This window comes from Microdochium trichocladiopsis, assembly GCF_020744255.1.
Source record: "Microdochium trichocladiopsis strain MPI-CAGE-CH-0230 chromosome Unknown B0I36scaffold_1, whole genome shotgun sequence".
Taxonomy (NCBI): domain Eukaryota; kingdom Fungi; phylum Ascomycota; class Sordariomycetes; order Xylariales; family Microdochiaceae; genus Microdochium; species Microdochium trichocladiopsis.
Window position 1 is genome coordinate 181,655 of NW_025763544.1, and position 21,635 is coordinate 203,289.

Sequence of the window (21,635 nt, forward strand, 5' to 3'; positions counted from 1 at the left end):
GATTGTTCCAGAGCCCATTCTCGAAAGCTCCTGGCGTGGCCCTTTTAAAATTCCCACGCACGAATCAGCAAATCATCTGCAGCGAAATGGCGGGTGGTCTAGCCACCAACTGTCACTAGCTCTGGAGAGAGAACATGCGATCCCCAACGCCTGGACGCAATACCATGTGGGCGGCACGAGCACATTGTGCCTGGAAACGGTCGTGGTGGAAGAGGTGTTCTGGTCATTGCGACTTTGAGGCAGGGAGAGGCAAGACAGTCACGGTCTTCGAGTCACGAGCTGTCTCTGTGCGCTGTCCTGGTGCCCAACCACCACCTCGGCAGCGTGGTCCTGGTCATTGTGTGCACACCACTGGGTCGAATACCAATGCTTGGAGACTTTGGTCCTGCAGGGTGCAAGCCTTGCAGTTTGGGAACCGGCCAGAGCTTGGGCATGTGTCCCATTGTGAAGCGCCATTTCGTCGTCATAGCCTGGCATGCGACCATGCAGAATAAACAAGTGTCCCATGCTCTCAACCCGGAACGGAGCCGAAGATGCGCCTGGTGCGGATCTCGCAAGAACCCCATCGGATCTGCTTGTGTGGGATGATGTCGCCGGGCCAGGAGAGGGCACAGCACAGTCAGGTCGGGCGGGCGGTTAGGGGACTTTGGGCCATGTGCCGGCGGAGGAGAGGAGTCGTGCAGAGTCCAGACTGCAGCTGATCTGATGTCTGGTGGAGGAGGTGTGGCACCCTCGACTTATCGGGCCCTGCACGCCCCCACTTGGTCGAGGAGGAGGCAAGAGCGGCCCCCCCAGTCGACTTGCCCCAGCATCCCCCCAGACAACACCCAGCATGGGCGCTCCACCAGGGCGGCTCCGAGTCTCGCAGTGCGTCCTTGACGGCGAGGCGCTCTGCACGCTGCCGAGCTAAACCCTCCTCCCTCTCGACATCTGCCATCCCATCACCAAGCCTGTCCGCCGTGCATCATTCCATTCCCTTATTCCGCTCGTCGTTTCTACTCATGGTGCGGCGTGCTCTTTCGTCCTCTCCCTATCGAAAGCTGGCCACTACCTGACCAGTCATCCACACTTATCGGCCGTCCATCAGTCGTCACCGTAAGACATCTGCTTGCGCGCGCGCATGCTGTGACGCACATCGAGCAGGGACAATTCACGCCTGGAGCACATTATATTCGTTGGTCTCACAGCCACCCGCGCCTTTGTAACCTGTCTCTTCTCGCAACTCCCAGACCACTCTCAACACGGCATTTCAGACCCCGATTCGCAATGCCGACTCCATCCACCAACAGCCCGCCTGAGTTGCCACCCCGAAACCACATCTCGACCTGTCCTGACGAAAGCTGGGGTCCTGGGACGAGCAATTGGGACGGCGAGTACACATCGCAGGTCCAGTCCTCAACAGCCAATGTTGTCGCGCCCACATCGAGAGTCTCTGCCAACACCGCCATCGGCGAGTTGTCTGACGACATGCGGTCTGCGACCAATTCCCCCCGGCCAGAATCAATAGTGCCGCCCTCGTCGATGGACCACGACATGGTTCAAACCCACCCGGCCGACAGTGCGCCTTCAATGGACACATCACAGCACTACAAACCGAGCGACGAAGACACAGAACAGGCCTCTAGCAGAAGTAACGACAGGGGATCCCCAAGTTCGCAAGCGACGCTGACGTCACGATTGCGCGGTGATACGGATGAGGATGGCCACGAAACCATCGATAAAAAGGACAAGATGATGTCTAGCATGTCAGATGAGGAAGGCAGCCTTGATTCCCCAATGGGATATGAATTTTCCAACAGAAGGGTGCGTTGTCCTGACCTAATTAACCACCCTCACGAAGCCCCTATTCAAAACTTCAATGCGCTGCACGCATACGGCCCAGCGTGGCTTGTGCTCCAAGTTTATGTCGCGCATGCACATCGCTGCTACTCATGAAAGTGTCATGTACTAACATGAGCTCGTTCCACGGAGTGCAGATAGCCCCAACTTCGCCCTCCACCTTCCTCCGGCCGGGCGCCAGATTTCACGGCACGCAGCAGTCCGAGCGGCAGGTCTATGACGTGCAGGTTGAGCTCAAATATGTCGACCTTCGAGAGTCATACCTCTGTGGTTATCTCAAAATTCAAGGTATGCCGTGAGCTACGGGCTTGGAACATCTCCGGGGATGGCATCAGAAGGATAGAGTTTCTAACTGCTCTCAATCCTGCAGGCCTGACTGAAGACAACCCGACCCTTACCACGTTCTTTGAAGGCGAGATTGTCGGCAGCAAATATGGATTTATAACAAAACACGAAGGATGGGGTGCCACGGAGAAAGTCGACATCAACCACTGGAGCAAGTTCTCGGCATTCCGACCATACAAGTCTCAAGTGCGCAAGGGCGCCAGCGTGTCTATGGGTAACCTGGCGCATCGCGAGAACATATTTATGCGTTGGAAGGAGCACTTCCTGGTGCCGGATCACCGCGTGCGAACCATCAGTGGAGCCAGCTTCGAGGGCTTCTACTACATTTGTTTCAATATGCGGGAAGGGTCCGTCAGCGGGATCTACTTCCACTCGAGGAGTGAAAAGTGAGTATCTTCCTCCTCTTTGATCATCCCTAGTTGCACAACGCTGACAGTTGCTTTGCAGGTTTCAACAGCTCGAGCTTAAATACCAGGAAGATCGCGGGAGCTTCGGCTCCGTGGAGTTCCGGTAGCCTCTACGCGCTTTCCGGCCTGCCTGACACTTCCCTCTCAGGGTTGTCGGGTCATGCCTTGCGTGTGCTGTACACATTTTTGCAGGGTTCTGCGTGACATTTATCGCATCTTCATCGTTGTTACTTGCAGACATATGATATCAATACAAGCGGTGTTTCTTTCCTGTTCCACAGCCGCGCGGAGAACCAATTTTTGTTTGCTCAGGACGGCGCGTTGTCGGATTGCTCGGGCGTGCGAACAGTCTAATGCCAGCTGGACTTGGGTCTTGCGTGGACATGTCTCTGGGGGCCCTGGTTGCATATTGTTTCTCATAGCACGTCTGCGGATCAATGAATCCACACGAAATACCGAATGTGCACGTCTGAGTGCATTAAAGAATGGGTATCGCTGTTCGGTTCATTTTGGGGTTTCGCTTTGTGGCGAAGTGATCTATGTGCGGGACTACATGTTGGGCGTTCGGCTCTGCTCGTAAGGGAATGCATTCATCGTCGCGCTGTAGCGGAGACGCAGTCCCACCTTCCAGTCAAGTGCCCAGACGTGTACCAAACCTCACTGCGTGATTCCGCGGCAGGTTTTTGTTTTTACCGGCCGGGTGCGTGCGATGGTATCATACATTTCTGAGTCCATACTCGCAGGCTCTTCAAGTGGTCAGGCGTGTGGTTTGCACGCGTGTCCATAAGTTGGTACTGGCCACTTGAGGAGGAAGCGACGTGCTCCAGATACTGGGGACCCATCACGAGATGGGCTTGATCTTGAAGTGCAGCGACGTCAAGCTAAAGACGAGCGCCTTGAGGTCCTGGACGAGGTAGTAGAACACGCGAAGGCCTTCAGGGTCGGCGGACTCTGTGACGTCGATGAGGGAGCCAATCTTTGCTGTCTGTTCCGGTTCGATGACGCAGCGTTAGTTCTTGTTCGCCCGCGCACCAAAAAGAGGAGTTGTTTTGTCTTTCCGCACGCCACAGCGAGTCTGGCTCCCCGTCGCCGTCTGGGCACAGGGGAAGCTAGAATCGGCTCAGGTCCTTTCAATGCACATACCTCAAACGAGATGTGCTCGTTGCCGAGCCTGATCTCGAGCTCTTGCCTTCCATCCTTGTTCTTCTGCGGCCACTTGCCGTCGTCTTCCTTCATGATCTCGCTCGCCTTGACAATGCGCCGTATTTCGTCAATGACGAGAGAGCTTACACACACTAAGCGTCGCAAACGTGGTTCAGGTCAGCCACTCGGGATCCTTGTACAAATGATTTGTTGCTGCTGCCATCCAATACCCCAAGGATTAGGAGGCCAGCTTATTGTATGACATACTCTCTTTCCGAATCAGACTGTCGTTGCGGTAGTTTGAGTTGTTGGCGTACCGCGCGACTGCGCTCCGGCCGTCGCCTACCACGCGGAAGTCGAACTCGAGGAACTCATGGCCGAAACGACCCGAGTGTCCGGAGCTATAAGCATTGAAAACCCCCAGAGGTCAGCGAATTGCAATGCGGGCTTGCGGATCAAATGCTGCTGTGAGGGGCGGCCGTACTAGTAACGCAGATAGAAGGGTTCGCTGTTTGCTGTCGTCATGGCCGCTTGTCGCAAGCGATTGTCGCAAGGTAGCTGGAAGGCGCTCCCTTTTGCGTGAGGATCGATCACCGAAGCGAGGCAGAGTAAGTTGGAGGGACGCAGGCTAGGGAGTGGTGACAAGGTCGGCTCGCGTGCTCGTGAGGTTTGCGTCGATGTGCACAAAGCTGTGGTAAGGCGTGGCGGCGGTCTCGATATCGTCAAAGTTGTAAGCGGGGCAAGTAGTTCCTGGCTGGTGAAGCTGCGCTAGCTGCTGCCAGTAGCTTGCCGGAGGTCCCTGGGCGTGCAATTGAGCAGCTCCCTGTCACTCAGCTAGTGAATAGATCTGCCCTGAAGGCTCCAAGAACAATAGCATGGCAGATGGACGCCCGAGTGTGGCTGGAATGTTAGGAGACTACCTCTGTTTGTGGTGTGCATCAAGCACTCGCAGAAGGTAGCTCGCTACTGCGCCTGATGTGGCTCTGCTTGGGGCTGCCCCTTGCCAGCTGGCCCCAGCGTGCAAGTGCGGGCAGGCACCACTTCTTGGGCACAAGGGGGTCCGCCAGAGACCTCTCAGTTGCGCTACGTATCCCTAACTGGCCCGTATGCAACCTGCAGTGGGGTCCTGCCCTGCGACTGCTGCGACTCCCGTCTGGACAATTTGGCCCTCCAGCGATATTGGCGACCTGTCCCTCCTCGCCAACATCACCGCCTCGCCCCTGATCCGCGATCCTCAAGACCCGAACTTCCCACGCACCACCGCCCGAGGGATGCAGGATCGCATCGTCACCTGCGGTCCGGCTCGAGCTCCCTAATCACGCCCATTCGTCCTTACTTTATCTTGCGTCAGCCCACCACGAGCTGCCTGTGCATTGCAGCATATCGACGATCCACCCCCCTTCTAACAGCTGGCAATTCGAGTCGAGTGGCGTCTTGCATTCGCAGCACGCTGTTGTAAAACTCCACCAGCTTCACCACGCGCCCTGAGTTCTAGATAGACATCGACACGTCCCGCCCATTGTCTTCGCCCACTTCACACTCGAGCTGGCAGCAACGTAGCTGCCACCCCGCCAACCACCATGACCACCTTCCTCGAAAATGCGTACAGTCTTGTACACCAGGACAACACGGCCGACGTTCCCTCGCTCAACGACCTCAAGAACCAGCTTGAGAAGGGCACCGATGAGTCCAAGTGCGAGACAATGAAGCGCATCTTGACCATTATGCTCAACGGCGATCCGATGCCCCAGCTCCTCATGCACATTATCCGATTCGTCATGCCGTCAAAGCACAAGGCCCTCAAGAAGCTCCTCTACTTCTACTACGAGATATGTCCCAAGCTGGACTCGAATGGCAAGCTCAAGCAAGAGATGATCTTGGTGTGGTAAGTGTTCCCTGATCAGACGCACAGCCGATCCCAGCTTACACAACCTCCACAGCAACGGTATTAGAAACGACCTGCAACACCCCAACGAGTATATCCGGGGCAACACTCTCCGATTCCTCTGCAAGCTCCGGGAACCCGAATTGATTGAGCCCTGTCTGTCGTCTGCTCGGTCCTGCTTGGAACATCGCCACGCCTATGTGCGCAAGAACGCCGTCTTCGCCATCTCGTCCATCTTCCAGACCTCAGAATCGCTCATTCCAGACGCGGCCGACCTCATTGCGACCTTCTTAGAAGGAGAGAGCGATGCCACGTGCAAGCGCAACGCATTTGCTGCCCTGGCCAACATCGACCACGACAGAGCTCTAGCGTACTTGAGCACTGTTTTCGAGAGCGTGCCCAACGCAGAGGAATTGCTTCAGCTGGTCGAGCTCGAATTCATCCGGAAAGATGCCGTCCAGAACTCCCAGAACAAGGTAAGTCGTTGCCAGCCGCCTGGATATGGCATTTTTATGCACATCAGAGCACTGACTGGGCTAACCACACTCTAGGCTCGGTATCTGAGACTCATCTTCGACCTCTTGGAGGCTGGTGCTTCGACTGTCGTTTACGAGGCCGCTTCCTCTCTTACAGCACTGACGAGCAACCCCGTGGCCGTCAAGGCTGCTGCCGCCAAATTCATTGAGCTCAGCATCAAGGAGGCCGACAACAACGTTAAGCTGATCGTTCTGGACCGTGTAGATCAATTGCGGCAGAAAAACGAGGGTATCCTAGACGACCTTATCATGGAGATCCTGCGCGTTCTCTCTAGTACAGATATCGACGTGCGACGGAAGGCGCTTTCTATTGCTTTGGAGATGGTGTCGAGCAAGAACGTGGAGGAGGTCGTTCTGCTGCTCAAGAAGGAGCTCTCCAAGACCGTCGACCAGGAGTACGAGAAGAACGCCGAATACAGGCAACTTCTGATTCACTCGATTCACCAGTGCGCCATCAAGTTCTCCGAGGTGGCGGCAAGTGTGGTCGATCTTCTCATGGACTTCATTGCCGACTTCAGCAACACTTCGGCTGTCGATGTCATCAACTTCGTCAAGGAGGTTGTCGAGAAGTTCCCCGCCCTGCGGCCGTCGATTGTCGCCCGCTTGGTCGCTACGCTTGGCGAGGTCCGTGCTGGCAAGGTTTACCGCGGCATCATCTGGATTGTCGGTGAATACTCTCTGGAGGAGAAGGACATCCGTGACGCTTGGAGAGGCATTCGTTCGAGCTTGGGCGAGATTCCCATTCTCTCCTCGGAACAGCGTCTGCTTGACCATGTCGATGGCGAGGATGCGGACAAGGACCAGGTCAACGGCCACTCGAAGCCTGCCGCGCCGACTGGCTCCAGGAAGGTGTTGGCGGACGGCACCTACGCTACTGAGACAGCGCTGACCAGCGCTTCCGCTGCCGCTGCTAAGCTCGAGGCTGTCAAGTCTGCGCAGAAGCCGCCTCTGCGCCAGCTGATCCTGGACGGCGACTACTACTTGGCCACTGTTCTGGCTGCCGCTCTGACCAAGCTTGTCATGCGCCATGCTCAACTCTCTTCGGACAAGGCGAGAACCAACGCGCTCAAGGCGGAAGCCATGCTTATCATGGTGTCGATCATTCGTGTTGGTCAATCCCAATTTGTCAAGGCGCCGATCGATGAGGACTCTGTCGACAGAATCATGTCCTGTGTCCGCTCGCTGGCGGAGTTCTTCGACTCAAAACTCGAGACTGTATTCCTGGACGACACCCGCAAGGCGTTCCGGGCCATGGTCCACGTGGAGGAGAGCAAGCGGGCGGCTAAGGCGGCCTTCGAGAAGGCCAAGACTGCTGTCCAGGTTGACGACGTCGTGCAGTTCCGCCAACTTTCCAAGAAGAATGCTGGTGATGGTGCTGACGATGTCCAGCTCGATCTGGACAAGGCTACGGGAGGCGATGCTGTGTCTGAGGACCTCAGCTCCAAGCTCAGCCGCGTCGTCCAGCTGACCGGCTTTTCGGATCCTGTCTATGCGGAGGCTTACGTCAAGGTGCACCAATTCGATATTGTGCTCGATGTGCTTTTGGTCAATCAGACAACAGAGACGCTGCAAAACCTGTCTGTGGAGTTTGCTACCCTGGGTGACCTCAAGGTCGTTGAGCGCCCGACGACTCAGAATCTGGGACCCCACGATTTCCACAACGTCCAATGTACTATCAAGGTATCGTCGACAGACACCGGTGTCATCTTCGGCAACGTGGTATATGACGGTGCACACAGCACAGACACCAACGTGGTCATTCTGAACGACCTCCATGTCGACATCATGGACTATATCCAGCCGGCGACCTGCACGGAGACGCAGTTCCGCACCATGTGGACCGAGTTCGAGTGGGAGAACAAGGTCAATATCAACAGCAAGGCCAAGTCGCTACGCGACTTCCTGGAACAGTTGATGGCGTGCACAAACATGAACTGTCTGACCCCCGAGGCCAGTATGAAGGGCGACTGCCAGTTCCTGAGTGCCAACCTCTACGCCAAGAGCGTTTTTGGTAAGTGTTTTGATTTGATTTGGTGCCGTCTGAGACCGAGAATGGACGCTAACTTCACTCCCAGGCGAGGACGCGTTAGCCAACCTCAGCATCGAAATGGAGGGAGAGAACGGGCCCATTACAGGATTTGTCAGGATAAGAAGCAGGTCACAAGGTCTGGCCCTGAGTCTAGGGTCCTTGAAGGGGTTGAACAAGATTGGCACGGCGGCCGCCTAAGCCGCCTGTGCTTCTGGAATCACGACTTATGGATTCCTAGCAATAGATCTTGACCTTTGGGCTGGCGGGCAAAAAGAACGCTGCGGGTGCATTGGCGGGTGGTTGTTATCCGGCTAGGACCTTAGAGCTCAAAAGTTTGAGATGATCACGAATAATAGTTGCACATCATAAGATGGGCCCATTGAGTAAGGCGGCATGTGAAGCAGAGATTTTCAGTCGTGACAGCAGGCTATGTGCTGAATAGCGTGCTCAACACCACATTTTTCTCACGATGGGAAAGCGAGCCCCGAAGGGTGTGCGGGCTTGTCATGGATGAAAATGTCGTCTGGTATTGAACTGCAAGCATGCCCCTCGAGCCAGGACGATCGTGGTTGTCTAGTCGGCTTGTTGGAGCATCACATCAATACAGCACCGCCCACGTACATCGTCCGAAACCTTAACAACCAGTCCAGTCCCCTCGCCGTTGAACTCTTCCACTTACCTCGACCACCACTCCACTCCATCAGACCAGCAGGCCAAGTAATGCATGGAAATCACAAACAATCGTGCAACCGCTCGAGCGCTCCGCGCGTGCGAGGTAGGTCGGCGCCCTCCATTCCCACTGTGTCCAGCATCCCGCGACTCACAAGGCGTCGATGGCTTCTCTTAGAACTGCCGCGAGCGCAAGGTCAAGTGTAACGGCAACCACTCTGGCTGCCAGCAGTGCGCGCACCTGAACCTCCGCTGTATATACAAGACCAGCGACGCCGCCTCCAAGAGCCGGGCCAAGGCTGGCCGGGGGTCGGTCATCTCGCGCCTCAAGCGCCATGGCGTACGTGAGAATGCTGTCCCAGAGGTCTCCAGGGGCTGCGGTCTTCGTATAGCACCAGTGAGCAGCAGCAATGGCACGGGTTCGATACCGCTCTCGTCGCCGCCGGAGAAGCCGCTGCCCGGCGCCGGCGCAGGCTCTGCCATGATGATGGCACTCGAGTCCGAGTTTGACCAGGCATTCTTCAGCGCCCTCGTCCAGCCGTACGACGACTACATCTACTGCGTGAGCCCGGTCGTCACGGCGTCCGAGGTCAGAGCCGCCATCGGGGCCATGCACGACGACCCGTTTGACTTCTTGCTCGTCCATGCGTTCGGCGCCGCGACGCTGAACCTCACCCAGCCGGACTGGAGGGCTGATCCGCGCGAGGCGGCCAAGCTGAAGCGGCTGATGGACATTGCCGTGTACGCCAGGAGCCAGCTCAGCGCGCCCTGCTTCAGCAGCATACAGCAGCAGCAGAAGCAGCAAGCTGCTGGCAGTGGTGGTGGGAGTGGCTGCGGCAGCGGCGTGCGGCCACTGCTGGCCGAGTCGTTCATCATGTCCAACATATTCCTCGAGATCTGCTTCATGGCGTTCCAGCGGCACGAAGAAGCGTTCCTCATGCTGCGCGAGGCGGTCAGCCTGATCCAAGTGCTCCGGATCGACAGCAGGACTCGAGCCCGCAGCCTCCAGGAGCGCACAGCAGCAGCAGGAGGAGGAGCTCAGACCGACGAGTCTCGGCGGCAGAGAGCCGCGGAGGCCAAGCGGGAGCGCCTGTACTGGCTGGTATTTATCCACGAGCGGTTCATGGCCATCATCGAGTACTACCCGATTGTCCTCGAGCCGCTGCAGGGCTCGGTCGCGGTGGACGACGAGACGCTGCCGGTGCAGATCCGCGAGGGGTTCCAGAGCCTCATCCAGATGTTCTGCGTCATTGACCACGACTTTGTCAGCCACTGGCGCGGCGTGTCGCCAACATTGTCGTCGTCATCCTCCTCGTCAACTGCTGCGTTGGCATCATCATCGTCACCGTCGTTGCCGTCTGGCTCTGCCGTGACGAGGGAGTGGATCGAGGCCAAGAAGAGCCAGCTCGACAGCCTGGACTTTATGCTGCAGCCTCGGCCAGCAGCCAGTAGTAGTAGCCCTTATTCCCTGGGAAACATCATTCACCCAACCGACGATCTCTTCGCCGCCACCACCGCCGCCACCAGCGAGTCCTCCCCCAGCGCCAACCTGGCCACGGAGAACTGGGCGACCCTGAGCACGCTGCAGCAGGCAGACCTCGTCGTCACACGGCAGTGGATGCTGACGCTGCTGTGGCAGCTCGCCCTGTCGCACTGCGTACTGACATCTTCGTCGTCGTCGTCAGCTTCTGCTGGTGCGGATGGTCACGGTCACGGCTACAACCACGAAGGAGTGCCAGGTTCATCACCACAAGCCACTTCCGGCACCAGCACCACCACCACCGCACCAGAAGCCACGCCAATGTCCCTTTCCTTCCCCGTGCGCCTATCCCAGCAGCTCCGCGCGGTGATCCTGCAGCTCGGCCGGCAGTACGTAGAGCGGCACGGCACCGGCATCATCCAGAAGCTCTTCGAGATCACCACCACATTCGCCGACGTCATCGTCCATGTCCCCGTGCCGCACTTGTTGTCGTCGTCATCGCCAGTGCCAGTGTCAGTATCATCTCCGGGAACAGCAGTGGGAGCGGCGGCGGTGGCAGGAGGTGAAGACAGGGCGAGGAAAGAAGAACAACAGCAACAGGAGCAAGAACAACAACAGCATCAAGAACGAGAACGCAGGCAGCGCTTCGACGACTTTGAATTCCTGCACAACTTCCTACGCGACTTTGCCGGGCTCGACGAGGTCCAGGGCCGGATCCTGGCCGACAAGGCTGCGCTGGTTCGCGCGGTTCAGCGCAGCGGGTGAGAGAGAAAAATGAAAGTGAATGTGGTTTTGTGTGCTTTCATCAACAACGACAAACAAAAAGTTCCACCTTTGACATTTTTCTTTTCGGAGGTATCTCGCTTTCCATGGGAGATAATAGGTGATCACAATCCTTTTTCGGGACGTTGGGAAGAGGATAATCATTCGGGTAATTGCTCGTATTTCAAAGAGCCTTTTTCTCTGACGACGCTTGCCAAAGAATACTCTCGGTTCCTATATACAACAGACAGCCCGAAAGCTGCGACAGAGACTTTTTTTCAAGGTCCAGCAATTTGCATTGAATTACATTGATGAGTCATGCTCGTCTGCTCGTGAAAGAATATAGATGTGACTGCCGCCATAATGCGCTAAAGTGAAGATGAAGAAATGCGAAAGCGTCACCGTCGCGGTGATGGATGGTGAAGAGACGCCGAGAATCCATTTGCGAAAGCAATGGCTTCATCGGTCATGAAAAGGAAGCTAGGTATATATCATGGAAAGGGCGTGCGAATGAGTTGGCGACCAAGCCGCCAACACAGCCAACCAAGAAACGCAAAGTGGTAGCAAGTAAGAAGGGGATCGAAGGCATGAAAAGGAACGGGAGGGGGGGTATCAACGATTAAAAACAAAGGCATTAACAATATGGCCCTTCTGCCAGCCCTGGTCCTCGAGGGGCGTGTTCTCGCTCAGGATCTTGCCCATGTAGGCAACTCGGATGCGCTTGTTTGAGGGTAACTGGGTTGGGTTTTTGTCGTGTCAGCATTTACCCTTTGAACGGTTGACGGCTGCAGATGCAGAACTGCACGGGGAGAATAGAACGCGCCCACACTTACGCTTGATTCCTCGGTAATCTTACGCGCGAGGCTGCGCACGGTTTCGCTCATGCCGACGCGGATCACGAGATCGCGCCCGCTCTCGCTCAACCTTGCCCGTACCGGAACCAAGTCCTTAACCACAGCGACCCCTTTACCCTTCTCCTCCCGGCGGCGCGCGGCCTCTTCCTCGTCCACGTCCGAACTGGGGTTTTCCTCCCCGTTGTTGCCGCCACCGCCACCGCCACCGCCGTGCTTGCTGGACTTTCCTGCAGCAGCAGCATCGCCGCTGCTGCCGCTGTCCTCCGCCACGTTTACCGGGTCGCAGACAATCCACTCTGAAAGAGGGTAGTAGTTTCCGAGTGAATCATAGACGCCGTTGGCCAGGTTCCCGGTCGGCAGGGTGACTTCTGCGGCCTTGAGGATGCCCTGCGCGGTCGCGAGCGCTTCCACCGTGGTCTCGTCCTGGGATTTACTCCTGGTGTCTTCCTCCTCCGCTGCGCCATCCCCTGTTTGTGCGTGTTGTCCCCCGGGGGCCGCCGACGCCGTGGCGTGCTGGCTGTGCTGTTGCTGCCGCGTCCTTTCCGCCTTGCGCTTCGCCCGGTCAGCGTCCCACAGGACCTCGAGCGCCACCTTGATCACCTGCCAAACCTCCGGCCGGCCCGTGACCCGGGTGTCGAAGAACTCGGTCCGCTCCGTGTCGAGCGCGGTGCGCGTCCACGGCCGGTCCGTCGCGGCCCATTGGTGCAGGCGCAGGGGCTTGTCAATGTGCTGTGACAGCGGCGGTTCGTTGTCGTGGTGGTGGTGCCGTCGCCGACGGGGCCGGTGGTGGGCCGAGGTGGTAGGCGAGGCTGGAGATGATGATGATGCCGTTGCACCAGCAGCTGCCGCTGCTCGTCGAGAGCCGGCACTGCTGTCGTCGGTCGGCACGGCGTGGAGCGCGGGCTGCGAGTTGATTGCGCGCGCAGAGGGCGAGGTCGCGCCGCCGGGGTAGGGCGCATTGGGCCCTGCCGGCCTAGAGAAGCAGCAGCCCTATACAAAAGCGAAGTCTGCCGTCAGCTTTGATGACATGTGTTTGCTGACATGTTGGATGTGGGCTTGGGATTAACGGGTGGGTGGGATGACAAAGGGGGGCCCGTACCATGGCTGGCTGGCTGGCTTGTCGCGATTGTTGGCCGAGCCGGTATGCTCGTGGACAAATGCGAGTTCAGGTCGAATCGTAGCAACAAGAGGTCAATTGCGGGAGGTGTGCCCCATCGCCGTGGTCATGGTCGCTCTTGTTCAGGTCGGAAATTGGGCGCCGAAAGTCGGAGGGAGGAGAGGGGCGAGCTCTCGATGGTTGAGGTAGGAGACACGAGAGGCGTTCCGCGAATGACGCTGCGATACGGTGCCAAGCTGCCCCGCGCAGTCGCGTCCAGATGACGCTTGAAGAGCGACGGAGAATCAGCAGCGAAGAGGTGGAATGACGTGGTCTCCTGCGCCGTTTCGCAGAGGAAGAGCGATGCGCTCAAAGAAATATCGACAGAGGTGGTGGTTCGAGACGTTCAAGGTTGGGGCAGGCAGCATGCCATTGGAAGATGGTGGAGTCAGGGGGAAGAACCCAGCATCACCCCTGCAAGCCACCTGCAGGACGGCAGACAACCACTTGGATGTTTGGTTGGGAAGCCTGCACGGCTGGCCTGGCAAGGGCTATCGTGAACTCGTGAGATATAGATTCACATAGGTATTCATTCTGAATGTTTGGCTTTTATGCGAATGCCTTGTCGGGGTTGGTGTTTACATGCCATGAAGACTGGCATGACCCATGTCACTTAATGGCTTGCGCCGAAGCCAAGCGACTGGCTGCCATTAAGAGTATTATAGAGATCCTGTCTGTGGCATATCTTTTGGTGCGCTTTAGATATGATTCGTGAAATCCATCACACACTCTCTCACTCTCTCAGCAATTTAGCGGAGCCTTTGTCGTTGCTCCCTTGTCCCTCACCACAGGAAGCCTCTGCAATTGTCGCTCCCGCACAAGCACTTCGTCATGTCCTTCTGCTTCTCCGGATCCAGGGCGTCATTGTCTTCGTCCTCGACGCCATCGACATAGTCAAAGGTCAGCTCCTCCCCTCGGTTGATGTCCCGTATCGCAAACAGCGCCAGGTCGTGCAGGTGCTTGTCAGCATGATCCCCTACACGCGCAAAGATGCGCATGTTCGGGTCGCACGAGTGGTTGACGAACCTCGTGGGGCCAGACATGTGCTCGCCGTCGACCTCGAGTGACGGGCCGCGGAGCCGCTCGTCGGGCGAGTCCTGGTCGGAGAACTTGTCGAGCGCGAAGAGGTAGACATCCTTGCTTTCGGCCTTGTGGGACTCGTTACGCCGGCGGTCGGCCTCGGCCGACGTGATGATCTCGCCCATGTACTTGTCGACAAACTGGCCTTTCTTGATGTCGACGGTGCTCCGGACGCCCCAGCCACGGTTCTTGGTGCGGAAGATCTGTAGGGGGATCTGACGTCCCCTCTCGACCACGCGGTTCGGGCAGTCTGGCCCGCACGCGCACATGGAATGGCACTCGTAAATGGGCTGGCGGGTGGCGAGGATCTTGGAGCGGAGAAGACCAGCCTTGCTGCCGTGGGAGTGGTACGAGTACGCCTTGCGACGGTAATGTCTGGCATGCTCATCGTCCCCGTCGTGGTCTTGGTCCTCGTCACTACTGTCGTTGTCGACGTCCTGGAGGCAGCCGCAGGAGCCGTACTGGCAGTCCTCGCCCTCTTGGCAGTCGCAGCCGGAGCGAAACCCATCCCTACTGGGCTCTACGCCCTCGCCGAGGATGGAGGCGTCGACGAAGCGGAAGTCTGGGTCCAGCTTGGCATTGTCCTCGTGGTTGACGAGGGTGACGGGGTGGTCCTGGTTGTTTTGGAAGGAGCGGATCTGGCAGGCGTGGCAGGCGGCTTTTTCCTCCTCGCGACCCTGGTTTATCTGTAGTGAGCATCTGCAGAATGGCTTCATGGTGATGGACTGGTGACCCACCTGTTGGCCGTGGAAGAAGAAGTGTGCTCTGGCGGCCTCCTCCATTGTGCGTTTGCCCGGCTGCGGCCACCTCAGAGGCCACCACCTCTGGCTCAAGGGGCGTTGGTGACAGAAGAAGATTCGGGTGTTTTCTGACCCTGCACCTTGTTGGCGGAATTATATGTCTTGATCCACGATCCTCATATCAGCGTGTGTACTCAGTGGTTGCGTGCACTGAACTAAGTCGGAATGTTGAAAGTGAAGCAAACGCGTCTAAGATGTGCGGCTATCGTGTCTGTAGATCCCTTGTGGGTTGTTGCAGCAGACAAACGGCACTCCAATTGTGCCGCCGCCCCATAATTACAGTAGTTGCGCTTGTGCCGTTCTAAAGTTGTGGGGACGCTGCTGATCAGGAACCAGGCACTCGTCGGCAACCACAGGACTGCGGGAACGATGCTAGTCTCTGACCTCTAACAGAACGTGACTTTGCCATACCACCGGAAGACTGGTGAGACGTGCCCAAGGAGGAATTGGCCAAAGAATATGCAGCCTCAGCCTCAGAAGGCTGCCCTTTGACTGTAAACCTACTGCCACCATCAAGGAAGTGGGGCTCCGGCCCTGCCTGCCTGCCTTAAGGCAAATCGAGCCTGCAGCGCTTGGCCATCATGCCAAGTCGATACAACAGACATGCTGTCTTTCTACGTCTTCAACTCACTTCGTCCTGCCTGGCCTTGGTGAGTCTTGAAGTCTTGAAGCTAGGTATCATGTGGATACTTGCTTGCACCTTGACTGTTCCCGGTCCTTTCCTCCCCTGCTTCCCCTCACAGTGAGCTCACCCTCCCAGCTTCCCAACTGCCGATTCGTGGCTCTCTCTCTCTCTCTCTCTCCATTAAGACGCACCTATCAATAGTACCTACACTAGTATGGAAATGTATGCCCCGTGTGCATATGCGGAGATGCATAACCGCGTCACCTTTGACCGCCGCCAAGCGGCACGTTGGACCAACACGGGCAGATCGATGCAGGAGAAACTTAATAATGCCCCCCCCCCCATCCCATGCCATGCCATTTCACCCGTTTCTCCATTCGCAACAACACCCCGCAGTTTGATGGCATTGTTGGGGTGTGCTGACTGACCAGCCGCCCGCCTGCGTGGCTTGCAATTCCGGTGCGAGGCATTGCCACCCGACCACACCACCACCACCACCACACCAAGCCACGTCTCTCACGCCTTCCTGCCTGCCTGTCTGCCTGCGTGCCCGCCTGACTTACGGCAGACTTGCTGTGAGCTGGCAGTCCTGCCTCGGGAGGTAATGCACTATACACATGTTGTGTCTCATGTAACGCAGTGTGTGTGTGTGTGTGTGAGAGAGAGAGAGAGAGAGAGAAAGCCAAAGCTAGCTGGCCACAGTCACTTCACTTGGCCTTTTCATGGAAAAGCCGCACAAGAGTCAAAGTTGGTGATATGCCGCCCCCTCTCATCTTGGAGAGGTGCGCATGTTTGGTATTCTCTGCCGTGTACTCTGCAGTGTAGTGTGTAGCTGGAGCGACGAAGACAGTCCTGCCAAAAGGAAGCGGGAAAGAGACCGAACAGACCGAAACAAAAATGGGCGTCGCTGTGCCCATGGAAACCCAGGATCCCAAAGAAGTGCCCCCCAAAAATACAAAAACGCCGGTTAAAACTCCTTCCTCCCATCGTCATGGGCCCTTTTTTAAATTCCCAGGTAATGGATAATGTCCGTCATGACCCGGGGCCCCCATGTCATGAAGAAAGGGTGGGGGACCAAAACAACAACTCGGTGCACATAGGTGTATGTGTGCCGTGTGCCGCTTCACTTCCTCGACTTGCGCTCCCGTTCCGCCTGCTGGCTCGCGTACGCATTGACCGCGGCCTCGAGCTCCTCGAGCGAGCCCCGGTCGCCGTAGGCGTCGAGCATGGCCATCTCGCGGCGCTTCTGCTGCTCTCGGTGCGAGGACGAGCTGGCCCCCGTCGCCGAGTGGTACGATGCCGACGAGGAGGATGAGGAGGAGGAAGATGCCGTGTCGTCGGCAGAGTAGTGCAGCTGGTTGTTCATCAGGGCTGAGACGCCATAGCCCACGCCGAGGGCTGCTATTGTTGCTGCTGCACTGTTTCCCCGAAATGTCTGTTAGCAGCTTGAGTCTTGTTGAGAAGCGGCGGACAGGTGACAAAAATCTTCAACGTGTGCCCGGGGGGGATGTGTTCATGGACTTACAGCTTCTTCTCCATGCGGCCGGACTTGTGTAGTTTGGGGAGGTAGTTTGGGTGGACGGGAGACACGGTCGAGAAAGGCCTTGATGTGGAGGGCATCTTCTCTGCTGTGGTTGTGTGGTTGGCGGTGGTGGTGGTGGTAGTCTTGTCGCCACGAGCGGTTTTAAGGAGGAAGCTCATGGGTGACGGTGGTTGCTTTGTCGTCTTGCTCGTTTGAGGTTATAGGATGATTGGCGAGGATTGAATGTCCAAGGAGCAGCAGCAGAGTGACCAAGTAACTTGTGCAAATGGTGTGGGGACCCGAGCAGATGGGATGTCGTCGAAAGATGTCGTGTGATCTGGGGGAGTGGGCAGGGGTGTCTGTTGGTGCAGGTGTAGGTATGGGCTGCGGGATGGGCCGTTGGATCGTGCGACTGTGGATGCCGGCTCTGCGTCGACTGCTTGTGAGGTGATTTGATTTCTATTTGGGTGGCTGGATTGGATGTGAGTGCGTGCGTGCTGGCCGAGTCTGTCCCTTGCTGGAGGCAGGCGGCTGGAATATGTAGTCGTCGGGTGCTTCGCATGTGATGTGCTGCTGGACACTGGGGTGGCACTTTCGATAGTCGGCAGTTGTTCTAGACAGCGTCTCAGAAGGGGATACTGTGCTTTGGGCCTGGTCCGTGATCTCTCTCTTGCCGAGATCCCCAAATAGCTTCAAACAAGATCTCTGGATCTGCGCCGACTTCAGAGGACACACACACACGAGACACGCCAGCACGAGCCAGCTTCCCGGGGAGGGCCTTCCGCGAGTATTAATAACGGTCGTGCCAGCAATGAGAGTCACGAACCTGAGACCCGAGGTGTTCCTAATTGTCCCGGGCTGTGGGGTGAGACGCCTTGCCGCAACAAGCATGGCCCGGGCCTGTGAGTTGTGGGGTGCAGCTTGCTCTGTTATGTCCGACCCTCTGGCTCTCTCTCTACACGTACTGTGACCACTGGGCAGACAGCCAAGCCGTTTCGGACGACCCTCTGACAACGACGCGCGGTCCAGCGGGCGGCACGCGTTGGCCAGTCCTCCAGAGGATCAGCGTCCCAAGACTCCCTCTTGTTTTGTTTTCCGTCCTGCTCAGTTCCCAGAATTAGCACAGCGGCACGTCGAGGACAACAAGACCTGCAACATGCAAGGTGTAAAACTCACGTCGCGGATATCGAGTAGCTCGGCTCGGCAATGGGCCCCTTTCCCCGGCTTCAGCCCAGCCCCCCGAATCCCCAATCCAGGTTAGCGCAGCTGGTCGCTCTTTTTGGAGAGCCAATCCTGAGCAAAGTGCCACCTGCATGCACCCCTTCCAAGGAAAGGCCTACATACAAAGCAGTAACACCCGCATATGCGGGGTCACTGTCCAATCACAAACCCTTTGCACAAATCCACGGATTCACCTGATAGGAAGAGTGACGAGTAATTACAGCGACCTCCTCCTAATGGAGTATTGTCTTTGTTCGTTTCGAATATCACAGAGCGCAGCTCGCCTAGCATTACACTGGACAACTTTTCATTTCTGCATACACTATGCAATGCCACCCTCATGGACGAGTTGCATCCCGACGTGCTGCCCACCCAGACCAGGACTTGTCACGGCATCGCACCACCCATCCAGAAACAAAATACTCGACGAACACAAAAGCACACATGCCAGCATAATGATTACTCACGCACCCTTTCTTGTCTGTCCCCTTTTCTAGTCAGGCCTAAGCTCACAAGTTGCTTTTTCCCGCCGGTCTATTGTTCTTTTTTGCATACTAAATCTCTCCCACGTCCCACTTACCAAAAGGCAGCGAGCACTTTCACCATGCAATGATAAGCGACGACGAAAACAAAGCACCAAAGCCATAATTCTTTCAAGCTTGCCTCTCGCTCGCGTGCATCACTCCCTTCTCCCGATCATCTGAGTGACGTGCACATTTCGTCAGTGCGGCTTGGTCGGCGCAAAACGTAAGAAGCGTTTCACAAGCATAAATCATTGCAGATAGAACCAATGTCATGGAAAATCGTAAATATCATGAATCTGAACAAGAGCCCTAGAGTGGAAAAGGTCTAGTACAGTACAGGTCCTTCTGTTGCACGCCCTTAGAATCCTCCTCGGCCAATAAGTGAAACCCCGATCTCAAACACAAAAATAATCTTTCAATAGCCTACACGGTCTCGACGTGCACGTTGGCATTGCCCTCAGCCTTGCCACTGACATCGCTCGAGACCTTCTCCAAGTTTAAAGTAGAGGTCGAGGGAAACTCGTCGACCTCGGCAGTCTTGAACTTGCGCGCGCCAACCTTGCCCTCAAAGAGCACATCCAGCTCGCCGTAGGTGCGGCCCTTGGGCTCCGGCAGACGGAAAAAGGTCCACAGCGCACACAGGGCGCAAGAGCCAGCCCAGAAGAAGCCCGCCTTGGCACCCCAGTTCCAGGCCGTGGGGTTCAGCATCAGCGGAGTGAGGATGTTGGTGGCGATGCCGGTGACGTTGTACAGGTTGCGCGCGAGGACAACAGTCTTGACCTTGAGCCGGGTCGAGGTGAGCTCCGTCACGAGCGCGTAGCAGACAGGGCCGACTGTGCAGTCGTAGACAAAGGTGTAGACCAGGAGCATGGAGCCAATGGCCCACTGAGCATTGGTGTTGGAGCGGTCGATGAGAGCGAGGAAGCCGATGATGGCAAGGAGGGCGCACATGATGAGCTGGCCCCCCAGATAAAGCGTGCGGCGACCAAACCATCCCATGAGAGCCCAGGAGAAGACCGTGCCCAGACCACCGAGACAAAACTGGACCAGAGTCATGGTAAAGGCATTGCTCACGTCGAGGCCGGCCTGCTGGTAAAAGTAGCTGGAGGTTCCCATAAAGGTCGAGCCGCACAGAGTCTGGATGGCCCAGACGACGCACACAATCTCAGTTCGGCGCAGGTCGGTGCCCTTGAAGCAGTCCCAGTAGGTTGTACCCTCGGATGCGGCCTTCTCCATGTTGTTGGTGTAGACCATCATGGCCACCACCTGGTCGCTGTCAAATTCGGGCATGCTCGACTTATCGGTCAGGCGCTGGAGCGAGCGCTTGGCATCCTCGATACGGCCCTTGCGCACGTACCAGTAAGGTGACTCGGGAGCGAAGCTGAGGAACACGGCAATTGGGATGGGCCAGAACCACTGGAGCGCGAAAGGGATCTTGTAGCCCCAGTCGTCTGTGCGGGAGAGAAGACCACGGAGAACGCCAGACGAAAGAATCTGACCAATGACCCAGCAGAGATTCGTGTAGGTTGTGAGGTAGGCACGCAGAGTAGTCGGGCAAACCTCTGCAGCGTAGGTGCAGGCCAAGGTCTGGAACACGCCAAAGGGGATGCCGAGCAGGACTTGACCGACAAGAAGAATCTCAATGGTGGGCGCGAATACCGGGAAGAAGATGAAAGCCGTTATCATAGCGATACCGCCACCCATGGTCTTGCGGAAGCCAAACCTGTCGCAGAGGAGACCAGCAGCGAACAGGCCGACGATCTGCCCACAGAGAGTGCCATTGGAGAGGCCCGACTGCCATGCAGCCGTGAGCTCATAAGTGCCGTTTGGTTGAAGCTGGCCAAACTTGCGCTGGAAGGCGGGATAACCAAAGAGGCTGCCAATGAGGATGAGATCGAAACCCTCCATGATGATGCAGGTGCCAAGGGCAAGTGACCAGAGGGCCTAAGAATACTAGAATTAGCCTTGACGTCTTGATAGTGCAGTGCCAGAACACAGTACTTACAGCCTTGCGATAGACAGTGAAGGCCTGCTTCAGGGTCATCTGATGCTCCATGGCCGTAGCCTGGGCGGCATCTGCCATGTTCTCGACAGCATGTGGGACTGTCGACATCTTGCGAACGGCCTCCTGCGGGACGTGGACGACCTCGATGTCCTCCGAGTTGGGGTGGAGGCCGAGAGGCGACATCTTGAAGACTTGGTTGCGAGGAAGTCTTAAGGGGGAAAGAGGTAGAAGTGGCCAAGGAGGAGAGCGGAGTGAGGCTCCAAGTGTGAGGATGCTGCGGATGCGAGTGATGCCGGGAGTGATGTTCGCCCCAGAGGAGGGCGATGGCGGGACTCTATATAGGCATGGAGCAGGACGTGATGCTACCGGGGCAGGGAGGAAGAACAGGCCATGGCGTTGAGGACTATGGAGGGTCTGGCAGAGGCCATTGCGGCTGGGTTGTCGTCGTCGTTGGCCAAGACATTGGAGTACAGGATCTGGGGTGGCCAGAGGGCGGACAGCTGTGGGGGAGCGGACGGGGTCGCGGGCAGTGGCGTAGTGCTAGCGCGGGCGTGTTTTGCGCTCCATTAGCTCGTGGTCGATTCTGGCGAGGGCTGGCTGGGCGACGTCAGGCACTGGGCCCAAGATATTAGAGTTTGTGCGAGCAAAGGGCCAGAGCAGGCGCTCGAGGGACGTCGTGGTGCGATGCGGGGAGACCCCTGCTCAGTTGGGGAAACAGCAACCCAAGCCGGTGCGTGCCACCTCCAAGCGAGG

At 57.1% G+C, this 21,635-nt stretch overlaps 9 protein-coding genes across 9 annotated transcripts; 4 read left to right on the forward strand and 5 right to left on the reverse strand.

Annotated features, from left to right (window-relative positions):
• The first annotated feature begins 1,102 nt into the window (after positions 1-1,102).
• Positions 1,103-2,874, forward strand: B0I36DRAFT_412 (vacuolar import and degradation protein-domain-containing protein). Its single transcript, XM_046161954.1, has 4 exons — positions 1,103-1,803; positions 1,977-2,127; positions 2,210-2,570; positions 2,632-2,874. The coding sequence occupies exons 1-4, from the start codon at positions 1,267-1,269 to the stop codon at positions 2,696-2,698; spliced, it is 1,116 nt and encodes a 371-aa protein (XP_046017666.1). The 5' UTR covers positions 1,103-1,266; the 3' UTR covers positions 2,699-2,874.
• Positions 2,875-3,301: 427 nt separating this feature from the next.
• Positions 3,302-4,628, reverse strand: B0I36DRAFT_425 (Mago nashi protein). The gene is made up of 4 exons (XM_046162304.1): positions 4,219-4,628; positions 4,002-4,135; positions 3,735-3,886; positions 3,302-3,576 (listed from the first exon to the last, which is right to left on the reverse strand). Exons 1-4 carry the CDS (start codon positions 4,257-4,259, stop codon positions 3,433-3,435), a joined length of 471 nt encoding a protein of 156 aa, XP_046017667.1. The 5' UTR covers positions 4,260-4,628; the 3' UTR covers positions 3,302-3,432.
• A 210-nt stretch (positions 4,629-4,838) lies between these two features.
• Positions 4,839-8,567, forward strand: B0I36DRAFT_308972 (adaptin N terminal region-domain-containing protein). Its single transcript, XM_046152071.1, has 4 exons — positions 4,839-5,619; positions 5,675-6,095; positions 6,171-8,166; positions 8,231-8,567. Exons 1-4 carry the CDS (start codon positions 5,315-5,317, stop codon positions 8,380-8,382), a joined length of 2,874 nt encoding a protein of 957 aa, XP_046017668.1. The 5' UTR covers positions 4,839-5,314; the 3' UTR covers positions 8,383-8,567.
• A 133-nt stretch (positions 8,568-8,700) lies between these two features.
• Positions 8,701-11,098, forward strand: B0I36DRAFT_426270 (uncharacterized protein; the record flags this gene model as incomplete). Its single annotated transcript, XM_046162386.1, has 2 exons — positions 8,701-8,901; positions 9,032-11,098. The coding sequence occupies 2 exons, from the start codon at positions 8,701-8,703 to the stop codon at positions 11,096-11,098; spliced, it is 2,268 nt and encodes a 755-aa protein (XP_046017669.1).
• Positions 11,099-11,707: 609 nt separating this feature from the next.
• Positions 11,708-13,051, reverse strand: B0I36DRAFT_343479 (uncharacterized protein; the record flags this gene model as incomplete). Its single annotated transcript, XM_046156163.1, has 3 exons — positions 11,708-11,830; positions 11,929-12,939; positions 13,049-13,051. The coding sequence occupies 3 exons, from the start codon at positions 13,049-13,051 to the stop codon at positions 11,708-11,710; spliced, it is 1,137 nt and encodes a 378-aa protein (XP_046017670.1).
• An 836-nt stretch (positions 13,052-13,887) lies between these two features.
• On the reverse strand, positions 13,888-14,967 carry B0I36DRAFT_234102 (histone-lysine N-methyltransferase; the record flags this gene model as incomplete). The annotated part of the gene is made up of 2 exons (XM_046149273.1): positions 13,888-14,862; positions 14,923-14,967. 2 exons carry the CDS (start codon positions 14,965-14,967, stop codon positions 13,888-13,890), a joined length of 1,020 nt encoding a protein of 339 aa, XP_046017671.1.
• A 1,766-nt stretch (positions 14,968-16,733) lies between these two features.
• B0I36DRAFT_357023 (uncharacterized protein) lies at positions 16,734-17,311 on the reverse strand (the record flags this gene model as incomplete). The annotated part of the gene is made up of 2 exons (XM_046157735.1): positions 16,734-17,028; positions 17,136-17,311. 2 exons carry the CDS (start codon positions 17,309-17,311, stop codon positions 16,734-16,736), a joined length of 471 nt encoding a protein of 156 aa, XP_046017672.1.
• Positions 17,312-18,293: 982 nt separating this feature from the next.
• Positions 18,294-19,179, forward strand: B0I36DRAFT_502 (uncharacterized protein). Its single transcript, XM_046162972.1, has 2 exons — positions 18,294-18,832; positions 18,944-19,179. Exons 1-2 carry the CDS (start codon positions 18,446-18,448, stop codon positions 19,055-19,057), a joined length of 501 nt encoding a protein of 166 aa, XP_046017673.1. The 5' UTR covers positions 18,294-18,445; the 3' UTR covers positions 19,058-19,179.
• Positions 19,180-19,300: 121 nt separating this feature from the next.
• Positions 19,301-20,990, reverse strand: B0I36DRAFT_235603 (general substrate transporter; the record flags this gene model as incomplete). The annotated part of the gene is made up of 2 exons (XM_046149410.1): positions 19,301-20,821; positions 20,883-20,990. 2 exons carry the CDS (start codon positions 20,988-20,990, stop codon positions 19,301-19,303), a joined length of 1,629 nt encoding a protein of 542 aa, XP_046017674.1.
• Positions 20,991-21,635: the final 645 nt, after the last annotated feature.